At 43.6% G+C, this 18917-nt stretch overlaps 2 protein-coding genes across 3 annotated transcripts in view; one reads left to right on the forward strand and one right to left on the reverse strand.

Moving 5' to 3' along the window:
• RBM48 (RNA binding motif protein 48) overlaps positions 1-6859 on the reverse strand; it is a 9929-nt gene extending 3070 nt beyond the window's left edge. Inside the window, exons 1-3 of the mRNA XM_073333963.1 lie at positions 6716-6859; positions 1167-1357; positions 746-891 (exon numbers count right to left, since the gene is read on the reverse strand). Of these exons, the coding sequence (XP_073190064.1) occupies positions 746-891; positions 1167-1357; positions 6716-6826 (448 nt within the window). The 5' untranslated portion in view covers positions 6827-6859. The remainder of the gene's footprint in view (positions 1-745; positions 892-1166; positions 1358-6715) is intronic.
• A 212-nt stretch (positions 6860-7071) lies between these two features.
• PEX1 (peroxisomal biogenesis factor 1) overlaps positions 7072-18917 on the forward strand; it is a 53122-nt gene continuing 41276 nt past the window's right edge. For both annotated transcript variants that reach the window (XM_073333965.2, XM_073333966.2), the window contains exons 1-6: positions 7072-7327; positions 10853-10996; positions 14977-15060; positions 15281-15395; positions 15486-16252; positions 17260-17379. In XM_073333965.2, the coding sequence (XP_073190066.2) occupies positions 7199-7327; positions 10853-10996; positions 14977-15060; positions 15281-15395; positions 15486-16252; positions 17260-17379 (1359 nt within the window). In that variant the 5' untranslated portion in view covers positions 7072-7198. The remainder of the gene's footprint in view (positions 7328-10852; positions 10997-14976; positions 15061-15280; positions 15396-15485; positions 16253-17259; positions 17380-18917) is intronic.

Here is an 18917-nt window from a genome sequence, read left to right on the forward strand (position 1 = left end):
TATATGAAACACATGGAGCCTAAACTCTTCATAAAATCTAGGGATGAGATTCTATGGTGTGCTTCTTGGAGATGCAGCACAGAACTCACAGCTCAAAGGTAGAGGGGCAGGAGGAGGGAGAGGGAATGTGGCTTTAAGTCAGTTTTGTGCCCTTCCAATTTGGGCTGCTTAGGGTGTGGGGGGTGAAGCTATCTAAGCTACAGTAACTCCTGGGGCTGTCCTATGGGCTACAACACAGTCTGGAATCTCCACAGTGCTGCATGCTGCAATCCCACCATTGACATAGCTCACCCCCACTATGTCCATCACCAGTCCCTGCACTGGAGGAATTCTCTCCTTGGTGGCTCCATGATTTTTAGGGCCTGTTTACACCATTCCAGCCCTTTTACCCCACGTAAAGGAGTCAGAATAGGGAAAAGAATCTCACCCCATGTTTCTTAGCCATGCTTATGTTTCTGATGAATGAGATCACACACAATGAAAACCGAGGAAACAGAAACATTAAAACCTGTGCATTTCTTATTCCCCTATTGACCATCTTTTGTGTGGCTTTGATCATTTAGAATCCACTAAACAGTGAAGTGCTTTTCCATTCTGCTCTTAAAGTATTGAAGACAGACGCGCGCGTTTTGCAGCAAAGTAAATATGAACAATTAACTGTAAGAGTAGACACTTTTACTTTGCCAAAACATACCCACAACAAAAGTGATATTTTAAACTTTCAATAGGGTGTCCAATTACAAACCTCTATTACTTGTTGTTTTTGCTATATACTTTCTCCTGTCTTGCAGCTTCTCCCTCGTCTCTTGGACTGTTTCAAATTCTGGAGCATAACACACATGAAGCAAACTACCAAAGAAACTCCGTTCATCCAGTTTTCTCTTGGCTACCCTAAACAAAAGGAAATTGTATTCAAATGTTACATTACTCCAGCGTTAACACAGTTCACATTTTAACAAACACATTTGAGGATCACTGATAGTCTCTTGGTCTGTTTGTAATAAATGTTTCAGTTGCGACACAATGAGAAGAACACACCATTCTTATATGTACCAAATATATTTATGTGGGATGAATATTTTACTTTAATCTCAAGAAATTTACCAATATTAAGACACCAAAGATTAAAGAAATGGAAGGCAGACAGATGTTATCTGCTGCAATACCTTGCACTCTGTAATTTTTGGAATTTGATAAGATAAACTTCTTTAAATTGTTCTGCTGGATACTCATCTAAAGCATTGTACTCTTCAATGGCACCATATAATGCAAATTGTTCCACTAATTCCTTCATAACACCCAAAGCAGGAACTCCCTGTATTAGCAAATAACGAGATTCCAAGTTGACAGTATACACCTGAAAGAAATAAAAACATTTAAATACATTCATACTTTTATCTTGCAATAAAACATTAAATACCATATTCAAACACCTCAAGTAATTTTCTTATCTATTGGACCTAAAGCCCTCTTAGAACTTTGAAAATTTTAAAACATCTACCCTTTTGATTTTGAGCTTGGAGTATTGTGGGATCCCAACAGGAGTTTGCAAGAATTCCATGGTCAGCAAGGACCTCCTCATCAGTGAGTGAGGATAGAACTCAATCATTCTGATCCAAAAGCAGGTGTCTACCATCTGAGTTAGGGCTTATTTTTGAGCAGGTCTGATCCAATAAAGAGCAGTGCTATAGTCTCGCCAATACATTGCAAATTCCTTGCAACAATGAACAGTTGATTTTCTGGACAATTATCATGTGGCACTGGCAAACTTAAAAAGTATTCCTGTCACATCTTTCTTGGTTAGCAACATGGTGAATTTACATGGGGAAAATAAAGTATCCCCAGTCGGAGATCTTAGTAATACTAAGAACAGACTGCTCTGCAAATTCAGTGATCATGTAGCACATGTGCACTGGGGAAGCATTAGATACGAGATATTCAGAATAAAAGAGGTTTTCCCCATTCAGCAGGTTACGGGGGATTAGAGAGCATTCTGACTCTGTTGCATAATGAGGCATCTATTCCTTGAAAAGCTCCACATCTGCTCAATCCATATTTAAATCATTGAAACTCATTACAGTTAAGGTCAAAATGCATTGTCAGTGAATCTTTCAAGAAACTTTTTGAATGCATAACCCACATTAGTCTTCAGTACTCTTCTTTTTCTGTTGTTGATCATTGTGTTTTTACTTTCCTTCTCTCATACACCAGAGCAATTATTTTATCCATTATCCATGGGATATCTTAGCTAGTAACTTCTACCATACAGGTTTATCTGCAGATTCTTTGATAGCATCTTTCAGACTTTTCCAAGTCACTTGGTCTTTATTTGCATTTGTCAGGGTTCCTTCCCCACTCTGAACTCTAGGGTACAGATGTGGGGACCCGCATGAAAGACCCCCTAAGCTTATTCATACCAGCTTAGGTTAAAAACTTCCCCAAGGTACAAACTTTGCCTTGTTCTTGAACAGTATGCTGCCACCACCAAGCGTTTTAAACAAAGAACAGGGAAAGAGACCACTTGGAGACGTCTTCCCCCAAAATATCCCCCCAAGCCTTACACACCCCCTTTCCTGGTGAGGCTTGAGAATAATATCCTAACCAATTTGTTACAAAATCATCAAAGACCCAAACCCCTGGATCTTGGAACAATGGAAAAATCAGTCAGGTTCTTAAAAGAAGGATTTTATTTAAAAAAAAGAAAGTTAAAAATCATCTCCGTAAAATCAGGATGGAAAATACTTTACAGGGTATTCAGATTCAAAACACAGAGGATCCCCCTCTGGGCAAAACCTTAAAGTTATAGAAAACAGGAATAAACCTCCCTCTTAACACAGAGAAAATTCACATAAAACAAAAGATAAACTAATCCGCCTTGCCTGGCTTACCTATACTGGTTGCAATATTGGAGACTTGGATTAGGACGGGTTTGAGAAGATGGATTTCAGTCTAGCCTCTCTCAGTCTCAAGAGAGAACAAACACGTAAACAAAGAGCACAAACCAAAGCCTTCCCCCTCCCCCAAGATTTGAAAGTATCTTGTTCCCTAAACAACCATTTTTTCATGGTTTGTATGTATAAGAACATCTTCGGTATTTTCCACAGTATGCATCCGATGAAGTGAGCTGTAGCTCACGAAAGCTTATGCTCAAATAAATTGGTTAGTCTCTAAGGTGCCACAAGTACTCCTTTTCGTGAATACAGACTAACACGGCTGTTACTCTGAAACCTGTTCCCTTATTGGTCCTTTGAGTCAGGTGCCAGCCAGGTTAGCTGAGCTTCTTAACCCTTTACAGGATGTTGCCTCTGGCCCGGAGGGATTTTATAGCACTGTATACAGAAAGGTGGTTACCCTGCCCTTTATATTTATAACAGCATTAATGATCCACAACACTTCTTTGTAGTGACTTTCCATCTCATAATTCCTCAGAGCTTCAAGGTATTTGAATTTGTGTAACTTTTTCAGTTTGATATTCTGTTTCTTCATTACCAATCTATGATCTGATCCACAATCTGCGCTTGGCAAAACCGTAATCTTCCTAATACAATTTCTATACCTATGGTTGATAATGATCAAATGAATTTGGTTTTTATTCATCCCTTCCTGGTGATTGTCATGTATGCTTTGTGCTTTCTTTTTGTTGAAAATAAGGACCGCAGATAATGAGATCATGTGTCTCTCAAAATTCTCTGAATCTTTCTTCTCTGTCATTTCTTTCACTGGCACCAAATAATATCTGTGACAATTGGCCTTTTTCTACTTCCACTTTTGCATTCCAGTCTCCGATAAGAATTACCACTATATCTCTTTCCACCACTGATCTCCATTGCTTTGAAGTTTTCACAGAATTTTTCAACATCCTGTTCAGAATCTGCAGTTTCTTGGGACATATATTTGAATAATCATTGGACATGCTTTTACTGCTATTATCATTACAGGTTCAGATGATAGATTCACTTATTCAGTCCTTTCAGCTATAGTTCTATCTACCATAATTGCCACTCCTTTCCCACTTCACAGTCCACCTGCACTGATAACTCTGTATTCTTTGCTGCTCAGAAGACTTGTGACAAAGTCATCTCCACCTATACAGAACATCTCAATCCTATTGTAACATTTCACCTTTCCATTTGTCCGCATACATTGGGTGCTTCCTGGGTTGATTCAGTCCCCTTACATTCCTGTAGTCACCAGTTTCACATGTCTGGCCATGCAGGGCACCGGTTCACACTGAGGGCCAGTCAGATTACATGGCAGTTGGGGAATGTTAAATTGGGTGATTATGACAACTTTGGCACTAATACTCCACAAAAGCCTCAAGAATCAAGCCATTTTTTTCAGGTTGGAACCCTAGCCTCTAGCCAAAAGACAGTCAACAAGGCAGCAGGGAATGGAATGATAAGAAAATAAGTGAATAACAATATGGTTTAACACCTGCAAAGGCACAATAATGAAGATCATATTAGAAAAATCAACTGAAATGGGGAAAACAAGATACTTGTGCTTAACTGACTTCCAAAAAGCATTTGACTGAAGCTACCACTACATATTGCTCAATATGTTAAGTGTAAGGACTGATACATATGAACGTTGAGTCATACAACTATTATACTGGAATCAGAAGGCGATTATAATGGAAGATGAAAATGAAATGGATATCAAGAGAGGAGTGAGCCAAAGCTGTATAATGACACCAATTTTATTCAACATTTATAGTGAGTGTTTAATTGACAAAATAAAAAATATTAAAAGTAATGGAAAACAGGTTAATAACATTTGCTATGCAGATGACACAGTGCTGTTGGCTGATTTAGAACTAGGTCTGATGAAGTTAGTGGAAATTATGTAGGAATATGGCAAAGAATATCGTCCACATTCAACTTTAGACAAAACAAAAACTATGGTGGTATACAAGAATCCTGGGAAACAAGCAAGATTCCAGCTAATGACAGTGTTGTACAGCAACTGAGAAATTATTGCTATTTAGGAAGCATCATTACTGGAAGATCGGATACTGAAGTCAACACCAAAATAGCAGGAGCGAAAGAGACATTCTGGAAGAATAAACATCTGATGAGAAAGGACATAAGTCTGAAGACTAAATTCCAAATCTTGAGAACTTACATTATATTACACTTAAATTACAGCTATGAAACATGGATATTCAAACAATCCATAATCCAAAAGAAACTACAATCCCATAACCAACAAAAAAGTACTGCAGATGATTGGGACTAAGCAAAATCTAATTAGAGATCTTATTAAAAGATTTGACTTGAAGGGCATATTTTAAGAGGTTCAGTGGGTGATGCATGTTTACAGGCTCTGCAAGATAAAGCTGATGACAGAAGAGCACAAGACAGAAAAAGGAAGATCTTGGATGGACAGTGTGATATGATGGATCAGAAGAACTATTCATCCACAAAGAGATTAGCAGAGGATCATACAGAATGGGCTACCATGGTTGCAAACCTCCAGTAATGGAGATGTCACATAAGAAGAGCCACATATATTTCCAAAACTCAAACAAAAATACACGATGAAAAATATTTTTCAACCCAGCAGCTTTCTTCAAATAGCCTTTAGTCAATCATAGATATTCACTGAATATGATTTAATTAAGGGATACAGTTGGAATATTTAGGTCTCAAGCTTAAACAACTTTCAAAATTGCATTTTATAATCCTGATACTACAAAAACAAGAATAACTTTACTCATACGAGTGAATAAAATTACATGCATGTTTGCAGGATTGGACCCTGGATTTGTATGCATTGTACGCAACCTTTCAAGACAAGATAAATGAATAAATCTTTCCATTTCTGTTTTCTACAATACCATGACTCAACTGAATGATAATGGGCTTTCTCGGTGCGTAAAAAAATATCTAAAATGAGGCTCAAAATAAAAATAGTAGGAATGGAATTTTCAAATAATGTGGGATTTCCTTCAATGTGAATAAAGTTTCCTATAGTTTCATGATTGAACGTTCCTGAGGTTAATGAATCACATTCACAATACCACCAGGTTTGTGTAGAAGGGGGGTAAACTGTGATCTGAACAAGCTTGATTTTTATTGTAATGAGAGATGTACACGTCAGTTAATCAAGTGGTTCCTAACTCTTTTGGCGACAAGTGTTTTATTGAGGTTTGAGCCTGGTAAAAACTATCTATTTCCAGCCAGTGCTGGGTACATGTGTGTGAGGGGATGATTTGTAAACCTGTAAATCTTCCATCATCCTACAGAGCGGCCTTTGGACCGGACAGCCATATAAATACATACATTAAGGGTACCCACATCCCGCTAGGGAGCTAGGGCTGAGCCCCTGCTTTGCGGTGCCTCAGGGTAGCATGGCAGCGTCGAAGGAGGGCTGCGTTCGGAACTGGGACAGAGACTGATGAACACAGCTCCAGGCGCTGCAGCACTGGGACCAGGGATGATGGGGCTACACCAGTGAGGACGGGCGGCGGCAAGAGCAGCCCGTAACCGGCTGCGCGCCAGGGGTTCCTGGGCTGCGTCCCGGCGAGGGGGGAGCGGCAGGCCGGGCTGTGTTCCGTACCCTGAGGGCGGGTGAGGGCATTTGAGGCAAGACACTCAGAGACTCCAGCAGCCCTGAACCCCGCAGCGCGCGTTTCCCGGCTGAGCAGAACCAGGCGACCAGTCCCTGTCTGACCAGTACCCACCCCACACAACCACCCAGAGCCCACTCCCACCTTCACTGCGCGGGGCCTGCGCCCCTCCCGGTACTTGGCGCGCGAGTCGCAAACGTCCTGCTGCGCGTGATGTTTACAGACACCCCCAACTCCATCGCCAGGCGCGGCCATCTTCCCACCTTCCCCCGCGCGCCACAGCCAGGCAGCACCAGCAGATCCCCGATAAAACAGCCAATCACAGAAACGGGGAGCGATTGCCGTGCTCTCATTGGTTCCGGGCGGGGAAGTAAGAGAGAGATTTCGACGGGCCAGACAGCACCAACAGAATCCCTTGAGAGAACGGCCAATCAGAGAAATCGGGTGAGTGTCGCACGCACTCTCATTGGTCTGTGATGGGCCATACCAATCCCGCTGGAGGGTGGGGGGCAAGGTAGTGAGGGCTCGTGCTTCCTTCTCTCGGTCCATAGTGGGTAACTCTAACCTGGGCGCGGAGCGGCCGCTCGATGCTGCCGGGGCGCGCCGGCGTTGGGTGCTGCGGGCGCGATGTGGGGCAGCGGCTATCCCGGCGGAGGGGGCGCGGGAGGCGCCGCTGTGACTGTCGCCTTCAGCGGCACCCGGGACTGCTTCCTGCACCTGCCTCCTGTGCTGGCCTCCCACCTTCGCCTGCAGCAGGTACCGGGGTGGGCCCCGTCCGGGCTCTGGGCGGAGGGGCCCCTCGGAGCGGCTCTTTGCAGAGCCCCGTCCCCTCTCCCCACCAGCGCCCTGTCGCTGGGGTGACAGCGAGGCGCTCTCCTCCAGCCCTCATGGCTTCACCCCTCCCCCTCATCGCTACGGTGACACTGCGGCACTACCCCCACTCCGTTAGACACCCCCTCAGCCTGCCAGCATCCCACTGCCATGGCGACACTGAGCCCCGCAGTGCTAGTGACTCCCCCCTCACCATGACGCTCGCCCCTCCATGCCAGCGATGCCCCCAATGCCAGTGATACCCCAATGCTGGCACCTCCTCGCAACGCCCCCCCTCCATGCCAGTGATGCCAACACCTCCTTATGACATTCCTTGTGCACCAACAACACCCTCTATGCCAGTGATGCCCCCCAATGCCACCATCTCTTCATGATGCTCCCTAATGCCAGTGATGACCCCAATGCTAGCACTCCCTCATGATGCTTCCACTCCATGCCAGTGGCCGCCCCAATGCCAGTAATACCCTAATAATGCCAGAACCTCCTCACAATGCGCCACCAATGCCAGTATGTCCTCACAATGTCCCAGAGCCAATGACACCCCCAGTGCCAGTGATGTCCCCTAAATCAGTGCCTGATGCCAGCTGCTCCTCATGATGCCCCTAATGCTATCTGCCCCCCAATGCCAGCACCTCCTCACACAGCCCCTCCCGTGCCAGCAACTCCTCAAGATACCTTCCCTTATGCCAGCGACAATCTCCAATCCCAGCACCACCTCACAACACTCCTTTAACACCACTGATATCCCCCTCAACGCCAGTTACACCACCCAATGCCAGCACTCCCCACAATGCCCCCCTGATGCCAGTGATGACCCCTGATGCCAGCACCTCCTCGCAACATCCTCCAGTGCCAATGATGCCTCCCCGATGCCAGCAGCTTCCCACAATGCTCCCCCTCCTTGTCAGCAATGTCCCCTGATGCCAGCACCTCCTCATGATGCCCCCTTGTGCCAGCCTCTCCTGACATTCCCAATGCCAGCAACAGCCCCCCCCATATATCAGCACCTCCTCATAATATCCCCTGACACTAGTGCCTCCTTATAAGGAGCCCCTCAACACTAGCAATGTCTCTGACGCCAGCATCACAACACTCCCTGATGCCCCCGACTCCAGCATCGCCTCACAACACCCCACTCAGTGCTGCTATTGACCCCCTCAATGCCAGTGCCCCCTCACAATGTCTCTCTTGATGTAAGCAGCACTCCCATGCCAGCATCCTGTCATGATGACCCCTCAAATCCAAATATCCCGTCATGATGCCCTCCCTCTAGGCAAGTACCCCCTTGTATCTGTCCCCCACAATGCACCCCTCAATGCCCCTTTAATATCAGCAACACACCCTGATGCCAGTATCCCCTCATGATGCCCTCTCTCAGTGCCAGCAACGCCCCCTTGAGACAAGCACTTCCTTGTGACAGACCCTTGTGACGCCAGTGATCCCTCTCACCACCGCTCCATGACACCAGCAATGAACTCCACAACACCAGTGCCCCTCACAATGCCCTATTCAATGCTAACAATGCTAGCAGCACTGCCCCTTGATGCTACCGAGCCCCTTCTTCAACACCAGTGTACTCTCCCAGTGCCCCCTTAACTACAGGAGCACCCCTGGATGCCAGTGATACCCTTTAAAGGGACAGTCCCATATTTTAACCCTTGTTGAGTGCATGCAGGCGCCAGCGGAGGCCAGTTATGTGTCAGCTCTGCTGCCCACCCATCAGCCCTTTACGTACTTCCCCTCGTCCTCTCCTTGTTTTGCCCCTTCACTCCCCCAGCCCTGCAGCTCCTCCATATGCCCCCAGTGGGGCACGTCTAGCTCCCAGTGCTGTGCAAAGAACCAGCCCCTGGTCGGGGTGCTCAGCTCACTAACAGCCTGGCCGGCAGGCTCCTTCCTTCCCCCACTGCCTCTGGCTGGGCAGGCACCCCAGGAAAGCCCAAGACCCTCTGGCCCAGGGTGCTGGTCAGGAGGAGCCGAGCCCTACATATGCCAAAGCCCCGCATAGTGTTGGCACAGGGAAGCCTCTTTGCCTCTCATCTAAGCTATGGAGTGGCGGGGGAAGTAATTTTCCAGCCTGTTCATGCCCTGAACCTGCAGGTTCCACAGTAGCTGCCAGGGCAGGGGCTTAGCACCCTCTTCGCCCACCCTTCCCCCTGGGTCCTGCCCTCAGGGAGCGCGGGGCTGCTCCATCCCCTAGGCACCCTCCTCTGCTGAGCCACCTCTCTGGCTGAGTTCACTGAAGCCCCTGCAGTCCGGTTCCCTGGGCCCTGGTGCACTATGCATCCTTAAGACTTAACACTTCCTGCCCATGCTGTACCCAGGGGACAGGAGGCAGCTGGGTTATGTCAGTGGCCAACAGCTGCCTGGATGTGTTAGCTGGCTTTTGACATTGTGCGGGCAGGAAGGGACAAGCTGCTTCCAGCCACATGGAAGCAGTAGAGGTGGGGGAAGAAGAGATGAGCTCTGCAAAGACACAGGCCAGGTCATCCCTTCCCCCCTCTTTCTGTCCTGCAGCTGGAAGTAGCTCCCGTCCCTTCCCTCCCGGACAGTGCCAAAAGGTTGCTGCTAGCCACATTCTGGTGTGAACCCTGGCAGAAATCTGGGGGCGGGGGGGATGTGACCCTGCATGCCCCCCTCATGTGTTGTCTCGGGAAGACGCAGTGCCAGGTACCAGGAGAGGTGGGTCTATCCCGGGGGCCCACCAAGCATGGAGGGTAAAGGAGGGCAGGGAGGGTCAGGTCAGTCAGTCAGTCAGTCACCCCCACTGTGTGAGAGAAGTGTACAGGAGTGTGTGTGTCACCCCTCCTCCTGTGTGTGGGGGGGAGGGAGGGTGTCACCCCTCCCTATGTGAACTCTAAAGCCTTAAAGGTAGGAAGGTAAATAAAAAGAATTCAACTACACAGTATTTCTTTTTAACAGGGGCTCAGTGAACTTGATGCTAATTTAAACGTTTGTACAATTGCCATTGAATTTGTTTGAATATAAGTAATGTTACCAGTTGTCCCATATTCAGCATAGGGAAATATGGTCATCCTAAAATTAACCTTTAAAGGAGAACTGACAAGGTGCATATATTGGAGTACCAAACAGGTTCATAACCTTTTGTGCATATAAACCTCTTTTTTTCTACCTTCATTACTTGATGTTCCTATTATGTATCAAAGCAAGGCCCCAGTAATCAAATCTGATATATATAGGGAGACTCTTGCACCTGCACAGAGAGCCCTATTCAGATTTGCAATGATTCAATGTATTACAGTGTATTTCTGTATTACTAGTGCTAAGATCCTACATTATTCATTAAAATAGGACATGACAAATCCAGAAACAAATTACACATTTCTGTTCATTTTGTATTCGGAAGATTTTGTCTATATTATTAGTCAGAATGAGGATAATTTAATTTCAATTGTTTGATATTAATGTTGTTCTGTTCTCTGAAATCAACAGGGTCAGGCTGTGAAAGTCTCCTGGGGTCACCAGCCTATATTCTTGAGTTGGATGGAAATCAGACATTGTGGTCACCATGGTGAAAATATTGCTGAAATTAACAGACACCTAGCAGAGAAACTTGGCATTACAGAAGGAGAGCAGGTTTGGAATGCACTTTAAAAAAAAAAAATCTGAAGGAATAATGCTTTACAATTTAGGCTCCAATCATGCAACGTGTTCCATGCAGACAGGCAGATCCCCACTGTCTTCCCTGGGGCTGTATGTGGTAAGAGGTGTCCACTCAGATGAAATAAATTGCAGGAATGGGGTCTTAAGCCCCATTCCTGCAAAAATTTACCCACTGAAATCAGTAGATCTACTTATAGGGTATACAGTTTAGTATGTGGGTAGGTCTTTGCAGGATTGTAGTCTGAGTGTGTAGTGAAATGTTAATTTAAAGGGAAAGTATTTTTAAAAGAAATAAAACAAGTTTGGAATTTTCTCATGGTAATTGTTTGTTTTTTCTTCAGTTCTTATCATTTTGTTTATATTTATGCTCTTATTCCTAACTCATATGACATTCTTTCTGCACTGAGACTTCGACTCATTTCTCCTTGCACACATGTTGCAGATTTGCTGTAAAAGGATCTGCCTTTTCTCACTGTTTAGACCAGATCCCATAGTTCTTCTTGTGATTCCTGTTACAAAAAGAAGTTGGGCAGGTGCCCAGGAGACAGTACACGACCAGAGTTTTGTCCATCATGTGACTGTTAATCTTTTCAACGACACAATGTTTTGGTTATGGCAGGTGGAAAATTAAATTAACATGGGCAGAAAAGTATTACTTCACACACAGCTATTCTAAGTATATTTCAGATATGATCATAGAATATCAGGGTTGGAAGGGACCTCAGGAGGTCATCTAGTTCAACCCCCTGCTCAAGCAGGACCAATCCCCAATTTTTGCCCCAGATCCCTAAATGGCCCCCTCAAGGATTGAACTCACAACTCTGGGTTTAGCAGGCCAATACTCAAACAACTGAGCTATCCCTCACCCAAAACTTTATTTATAGAAAGAAGGCACAGCAGGAAACATTTTTGACCAGGCAGTGTGGCACCTCCACTTGTTTGCTTTTTGAAAATCATTACTGGAAAGCTAATGGTTATCTGGCCACTGGACTATAAAATATCTTGTTGGGTCAACAGCAGAAGTAACTGGAACATTTTTATGACATTGTATAGCTGGTAAAGTGGTTATTTTAATCTCAACTGGAATTGTTTTATCCTGACTCTAGATACAATAGTTAAGAAAAGTAGCCCATAGAATATTGTGAAAATCTGCAATTTTCCTACTGTTCACAAGATAATGATATTGGCTCTTCTGATGAGTTATAACTAGATTAGGGTACTGTTGCCCCCCTAGCTGTAGTCGTGGCCAGATTTTTACACATTTATGTTTATTTAAGATACATAAATGCTAAATAAATAAATCCTCCCAGTTATCCTTTTAAAATCTGGAAATTACTAGCTCACAGAAGAAAATCCTTATGAGCAACCTTCAGATCCTAGCAAAAAATTCACCAAAAAAGATGCCATTAAATAAAGTCTTCTGTCCTATCAAAGGAACAAATTAAAATAGATGGCCCCACTATCCCTTTGCCTTCAGGAAGCATGTGTTTATCTGCAGTAATAGTATTCCATGAAAAATATTCCCTTTTATTTACTGTTGTATGGAAGGGAAAGGATATTTCTTATTTGTATTGCATACATTGAAACTTTAGGATCCTTCAGGGTTTAAAGCCAATTGCTTCTTTTGGAAAAACTGATTTGACTCTGCAGTTGACGCTGCAGTTGCACAGAGGACAGAGGATTAGAAATTGCCTCATTTTAAGAGAACGTTATTTAAAGAAAAAAATGTTAAGATGCCAGTATCTTGAAAAGTGCTACTCTTTGACAAATGGAACTTTTGGTAAAAATCACCCTTTATTTTCTTCTGTACTGACTGGCTTCTCTGAAGCAATCTGCTTCTCCCTGAGCTACATCAGGTCCCAGCATTCTTTCTGATGATCAGCTCGTACCAATGAGATGACCAATTCCTGAAAGTTGTGCTGTGGAAGTGATACTTCTGTGAGCCCACTCATAAAACTGTAATTTTTCCTTACAAGTGGATAACTGCTTCTGCCTTATATAACTGTATACAGTTATTTATACTTTTGAGCTTTCCAAATTCCACTATATTTTTAGGCTAATTCAAAATTTCAGAAACACGTATTTAGAAACTCTGCTCTGTTTTTGTTTGGTTTTAGTTAGGTTTTTAAAAATACTTCTGTAACCTCTATGGTGATTGCTGTGTTCTTGGTATGCTTTGAAACTTGATTGATATTTAATCAACTAATACTTTTATTGATGTTGCTACTTCTTTTCACTTTGTACCTGCTGTGTTGATTATAGGGGAATGCGGGGGTCTATAGTCTAAACATGGCACAAAAGAAATCACGTACTATATTTTACTCCTGGGGAAATTCTGCAACACTGTGCAGGCATGTAATTCAGGTCCCTCCGCAGATTTCTTAGCTTTCCAGCAGAAAATGATGGGGAAGCAAAGGGAAGCCGCAAAAGTGGTCACGTATCCTCGTGTTTTCCAGCATGGGTAGTGGGTATCAGGCACAGGAAGGTGTTGCCTTCCCAAACAGCCTGAGATCCCCCGCCCATGCTCCACCCCCAGACCTCAGCCTGCCTGCTGTTCGCTGGAGCAGGCAGGCTGGGGGGTCACAGTGCGCCCCCGGAGCCGTGTGGCGCCACCAATCCTCCCGGTGCGGCTGAGGCACGCCGACCAGGGGTTGGGCCCAGTGGCACAGCCTGGGGAGGTTGGGGCCATGCTGCCTGGTGCTCTGGTGCCCAGGGGGCTGAGGGCGCTAGCCTAGGGTAAGGGCCAGCAACCACAGGGGGCGGGGGAGGACTGGGGACGCTGGGCAGGGGTGCTGCCACTTCTGGGAGTGCGGAGCTTCCTGGCTGAAGGAGGGTTCAGTTCCAGCTGCTGACTCTGCAGCTGGATGCTGCCTTCTGGGTCCTAGTGCCGGTCATGGTCCCCATTCTCTGTGCTGGGAGCCTTCCTATTTTCTGTACTAGTGTGAGTGTCTGTGGTGGGGCAGGGCAAGAGGGATGGGGTGGGGGAAATGAGGGTTTTGTGCTGGGTTGGGAGGAAGAAGCAATGGGGAAAGAAGGGGGGTAGGATAAGGGAGGGGGATGTGGGAGTGAGAGGAGGAGGATAGATGCACAGGGTAGTGGGGAGAGGAAAGGGGATAGGGACGGGGGGGAAGCAGGAGCCCGGAATGCGGTGTCCCCTCAGCAGCAGGGGCTCCCCCATTAAGCAGGACCATTGATTCCCCCAACTTGATGAGCCCTCCCCTGCACCTGGACCACCCCGAAGAGCCCTCCCACACTCAGACCCTCCTGTCAAGCCCCAGACCCACTCACCCATATCCCATCTGCCAAGCCCCAACCACCTTCATCCGGCTCCCCTGCAGAATTTCATTGCCCTTGCACCCAGAACCCCGCAACAAGCCCCTATGCATCCATCTCCCCCACTGAGCTGCCCATACCCAGATTGCCTCACACAGAAACCTCTCACCCCTCACCTGGATCCCTCCACACTTGGATCTTGGTTGGCTGAGCCTGCCTGCCCACACCTGGTGTGCCTGGCACAGAGGGGCAGGGATTTCGGGTGTTTCTGGGGTAGGCCTGGCCCTTGCATTGTGTCAGGGTCTGGGTGCAGCCTTACCACCGAGTCCCTGTCCTGTGGGGAGGGAGGGCTGCAGGGTGATGTCCCACTTCGTACAGCAGTGGCCTGTGCTCCCCAGTGGAGCTTCCACAGTTATTTATTGACAAAAAGTGTGCAGAATTTTTTTTTTGGCGCTGAATTTTTAATTTTTGGTGCAGAATTCCCTTAGGAGTAACATATTGAAGCTTCATGCTGTGTTAAGTGGTATAGCTAGTGTAATTTAAAAGGCAAGTAATTTTAATCATCCAAAGTGTACAGTGAAACAGACTTAATTCTTTCAAATTACTTAAAGATTTAACATTTTTCTTTTTGTAACTATCAGAGGCTAAACATTTTTTTTAAAAGTGTTATTGTCTGCCAGATATTCCTTGAGCCATGCTCCCAAGCCTTATCCTGTCAGCAAGTAGAAGTGGAACCCCTCTCTGCAGATGATTGGGAAATACTGGTAATAAAAACATTTAAATTGCTCTCATACTTTTGTTACTCACGATAAGCATTCCCCTGCCCCCAACCTGTTCCATTTCTCCTCAAGGCACTGTTTTCTGTACATTACATGTATATAATTCAAATTTGATTTTATATAGGGATATACAGTTTGTATCTTAAAACAAATGCAAAATGTAATGTGAAGTATTTGATTTCTAATTATGCAAAATTATCTTTAGGAGCTGCATGCTTCCTCTCTTGAAAGACATCTTCTTGACCAGATTAGAATAGTATTTCCAAAAGCCATCTTCCCAGTGTGGGTTGAGCAGAATACTCATATTTACATTCGAATTGGTAAGTGGTGATGGAAGCATTTCATACAATGCTACAGAGAGCCTTTAACAAGGGTGGATAAATGTACTGATGATTTTTGTTTAATTGCAGGTACACTAAAGCCACCTGCTTCTTATGGGAGACTAGAACCTCGCACACAGCTTTTTGTATGTCCAAAAACACGCCAGCTTGAAGAAAACACCACCAATCTGCCTTCCTCAAAAAGTGACTCTTTACATGAAAGATTTATTAAAAGTAACATGGATCAAGGAGAAATAATAAAGGAACCTTTAGCCAAAGAACCTCATTTAAGTCCAGGTGTCCTTGAACAGTGTAAGCCAGATGCAAAAGAGACATTTGGCTCAAATGTCCTGCCAAACGTATGGAATTTTATCGGGAGCATTTTCTCTCGCTCTCCTGAGCAGAAACAGATTTCCTGTGGTATGAGTGAAATGAGTGCATTCAAAGATGAGCTATTAAACTTGATTCATATGGACTCTATTTTCAGAGTATGTCAGTCCCAGCCTCCTAGTGTACAGAGCACATCAGCCACAAAGGCATTTCAGAAAAATACTGTTCATGTTTTTCCATGGAATCTGGAGTTTGTTGATCTAGATCCCAATATTAAAGTGTCTTATGGGAAGATCAGTAAGCTTCGCTCCCCAAGACAGCGCCATCGAGAAGCAAAGCAGAATCTACCATTTGAGAAGCAAAAGCAAATGTCCAGCACAGAAGACAGAAACCAGTATGGCTCTAATATCAGTCAAGAATCCAGTGAAATGTCTGTCGTGCGGATAGTATGGAATGGATTTGAAGACCTAGAGAGTGTCATAAAATATGACAGCAGTGTGGAAGCCATGCATGTTGGAAGAGTTTGGGTTAGTCTGAATACAGTTGCTTTTGGGTTTTTAATAAGATAACTTTGGGGTTGCTTGATTAGTGTAAAATTGTATAGAGTAGATTTTGTAAACATAAATATTTTAAGTAAGGTAGACTAAAATAAAATAGATAATATCAAGTGTAGCTGTTCTTTGCTAATTTGTCCTGTTCTGGACTACTCAAACCCAGCAGTAGCCCTCTGAAATGTATAACGTAGGCTGGGTCTCCACAGCTCTGTGGCAGTTCTACAGCAAAAATGAGGAAGTTCTCCAGCATCTTTTTAAAGATTTTCTGGAATTTGTGACTTATTTATATTGAGTGCCTTAACAGTCTGCTTGTAGCTATAGTATTCCAGAGAATCTGAAACTATCTGTGTGTACATACATATTACATATAACAAGGAATGTGATTACATCACATACTCATGCCTCTCTGGTGTGCTCTGGCTGCCAGCCTTCAACAAACTAAGAAGTGATAGTATTACATATCATAGCATTGTGCAGTTGATGTATAATTTTAGTAATTTTTTAAAATTTTTAATTAAAGAAACTCCTTTTCTTTTAAAAAAAAAGTTTGTTTAAAATAAATTATTTAATATTAATAAAAATAAATTCACAGTTAAACCACTGAAAACCTTAATAGGAATCTCCAGCTGGATCTCAGAATACATACACACTGCTAAATAAATAAATAAATAAAAATGCAGCTAAGAATTTCAGAGCCCTGGTCAACAAGTTTTAACAACTATTTCCACAAAGAATAAAAGAGGCAATTAAGAGGAGATTGTGTGAAGAGGATTTGAGTACAACTGGAAATAGAATGGTTTCCCCTTAAATTCTGTTGCAAATTACAACTAGTCAAGTCAGGCTGATGATCAAATGTAATGGAAATGCTTTTATTGATGGATACACTTCAATGGATATTGATATTGTGGGATATTGTAACCAATTTCTGCTGTGTGACCATCTTTTCTCTTTACTTTTTGTTTTAAATGTATATATTTCAGATTCCAGATGGCCTGAGAAAGAGAATACATATAGAAATGCATGCAACGGTCAGAATTAAGTCAGTGGATTCAGTCCCTAAAATTCCAGCATCTCTTAGATTACAACCCAAAAGGAATTTAGTGAGTTGGCGTTCTTAGTATCATTGTCATTTTGCATACGTTTAAGCAGTGATAGTGTTGCTCTGGTTAAGGTTTACCAGTCTTGTTTTGTTTTTTATTTGTCAGGTGATAATTTGGGAGCTTCAAATCACATTAGACTAATATTTAAAATACACATTATTCCAATGCAATTTCCCCTCCAATAAATACAATGTTATGATTTAAAGTAATATCTAAATCAGTGAAACACTTGTACCACCTATGTAAATGAAACTTTGTACAGTAATATTACTTCATACTTTTGAATCACCTTTCATCAAAGGATTATAAATGTCAAGTAATTAAACCTCACAGCACCCTTTTGTGTTTGGGAGGTATTACAGTACTCATTCTACAGTGTATTGAATACAGATTTTCTATTTTATGAAAATAAAGTGATTTGCCCAAGGTCATACAGTGTTTGAGGAATAGAGCCTATAAGTTCGGACTCTTAGTCTCCTTTAACTACTAGACCAGTAGTATGTCGCAGTGGTCACTTCATCAAGTCTCCATACGTTTTCAAATCACATGTGAAAACATCTCTCTTCTCCTTTGCTTTTCCTTCATAATTTTTCTTTCCTTCTGTTTAACACATTGGTATTTTCCATGTTCATAATGTAATTAAATATTACTCATTATGTGCAGGACCCTGAGCCACCTGGTGTAGGCTGTGTGTGTGTGTTATAAATAAAAACATTTACTCTGTAAAGTGTGTTCTGACACAGTTTTCATAAAATATCGCTATATAGTATAAGGGGCAAATCCTGCAAACCTATATGTCTGTGAGGCATAAGAAGTTAAAAGCTACTCACATATGTTGGTAAGGGTTTACAGGACCAAGTCCCAAAATTATATTGTGAATATTGTTGTACCTAATTACATAATACTGCATTAGAAAGCATTACATAGCAAGAATAGTATGGTTCCCACTTCAGCTTAGGACACAAGCAACATTTTCTCCTTGACAAGGTCCCACATAGATAAGACTGCCATTACAAAATAAAAGTGATTTACAGAAGAAATATTGGACCAGATCCTCAGCTGGTGTGAATCTGTATAGTCCAGCTTTAAACCTACAAAGGCAAAGAAACTCAGTGCTGAGGCTGGAACTTCATTCCTAAGTCTCCTTTCAGAAGAAGCTCTTATGCTCCTCTAGCAGGTAATACCTGGGGAGAGTTTCTGAATAAGATAGTTAAGGCATATTAATACATTTTAATTTAGTGATTTAAGTTTTACTCTGAATTATCTTTGCTTTTTTCCTTTGCTGGAAATTTAGTAGTGAAGTAAATATTTGAACCCCTCTATCCTCCCTCAACTGAACCACACCCATTGTTCTCATTGCAAATCTATGCCAACAAAAAACTATTTAATGTCAACTCTCACTGTCCACCCATTGCTGCTCTTCAACAAAGCAAATGTGTCTTCACTGGGTTAGTTCATTATGTGCAATATGTTGGGTTTTTTTGCTGTGACACTTGTGTGGTCATTTTGCACTTTAGTTGCTCCACAAAACATGTAGT

Source organism: Lepidochelys kempii, chromosome 2 (assembly GCF_965140285.1).
Source record: "Lepidochelys kempii isolate rLepKem1 chromosome 2, rLepKem1.hap1, whole genome shotgun sequence".
NCBI classification, from domain to species: domain Eukaryota; kingdom Metazoa; phylum Chordata; order Testudines; family Cheloniidae; genus Lepidochelys; species Lepidochelys kempii.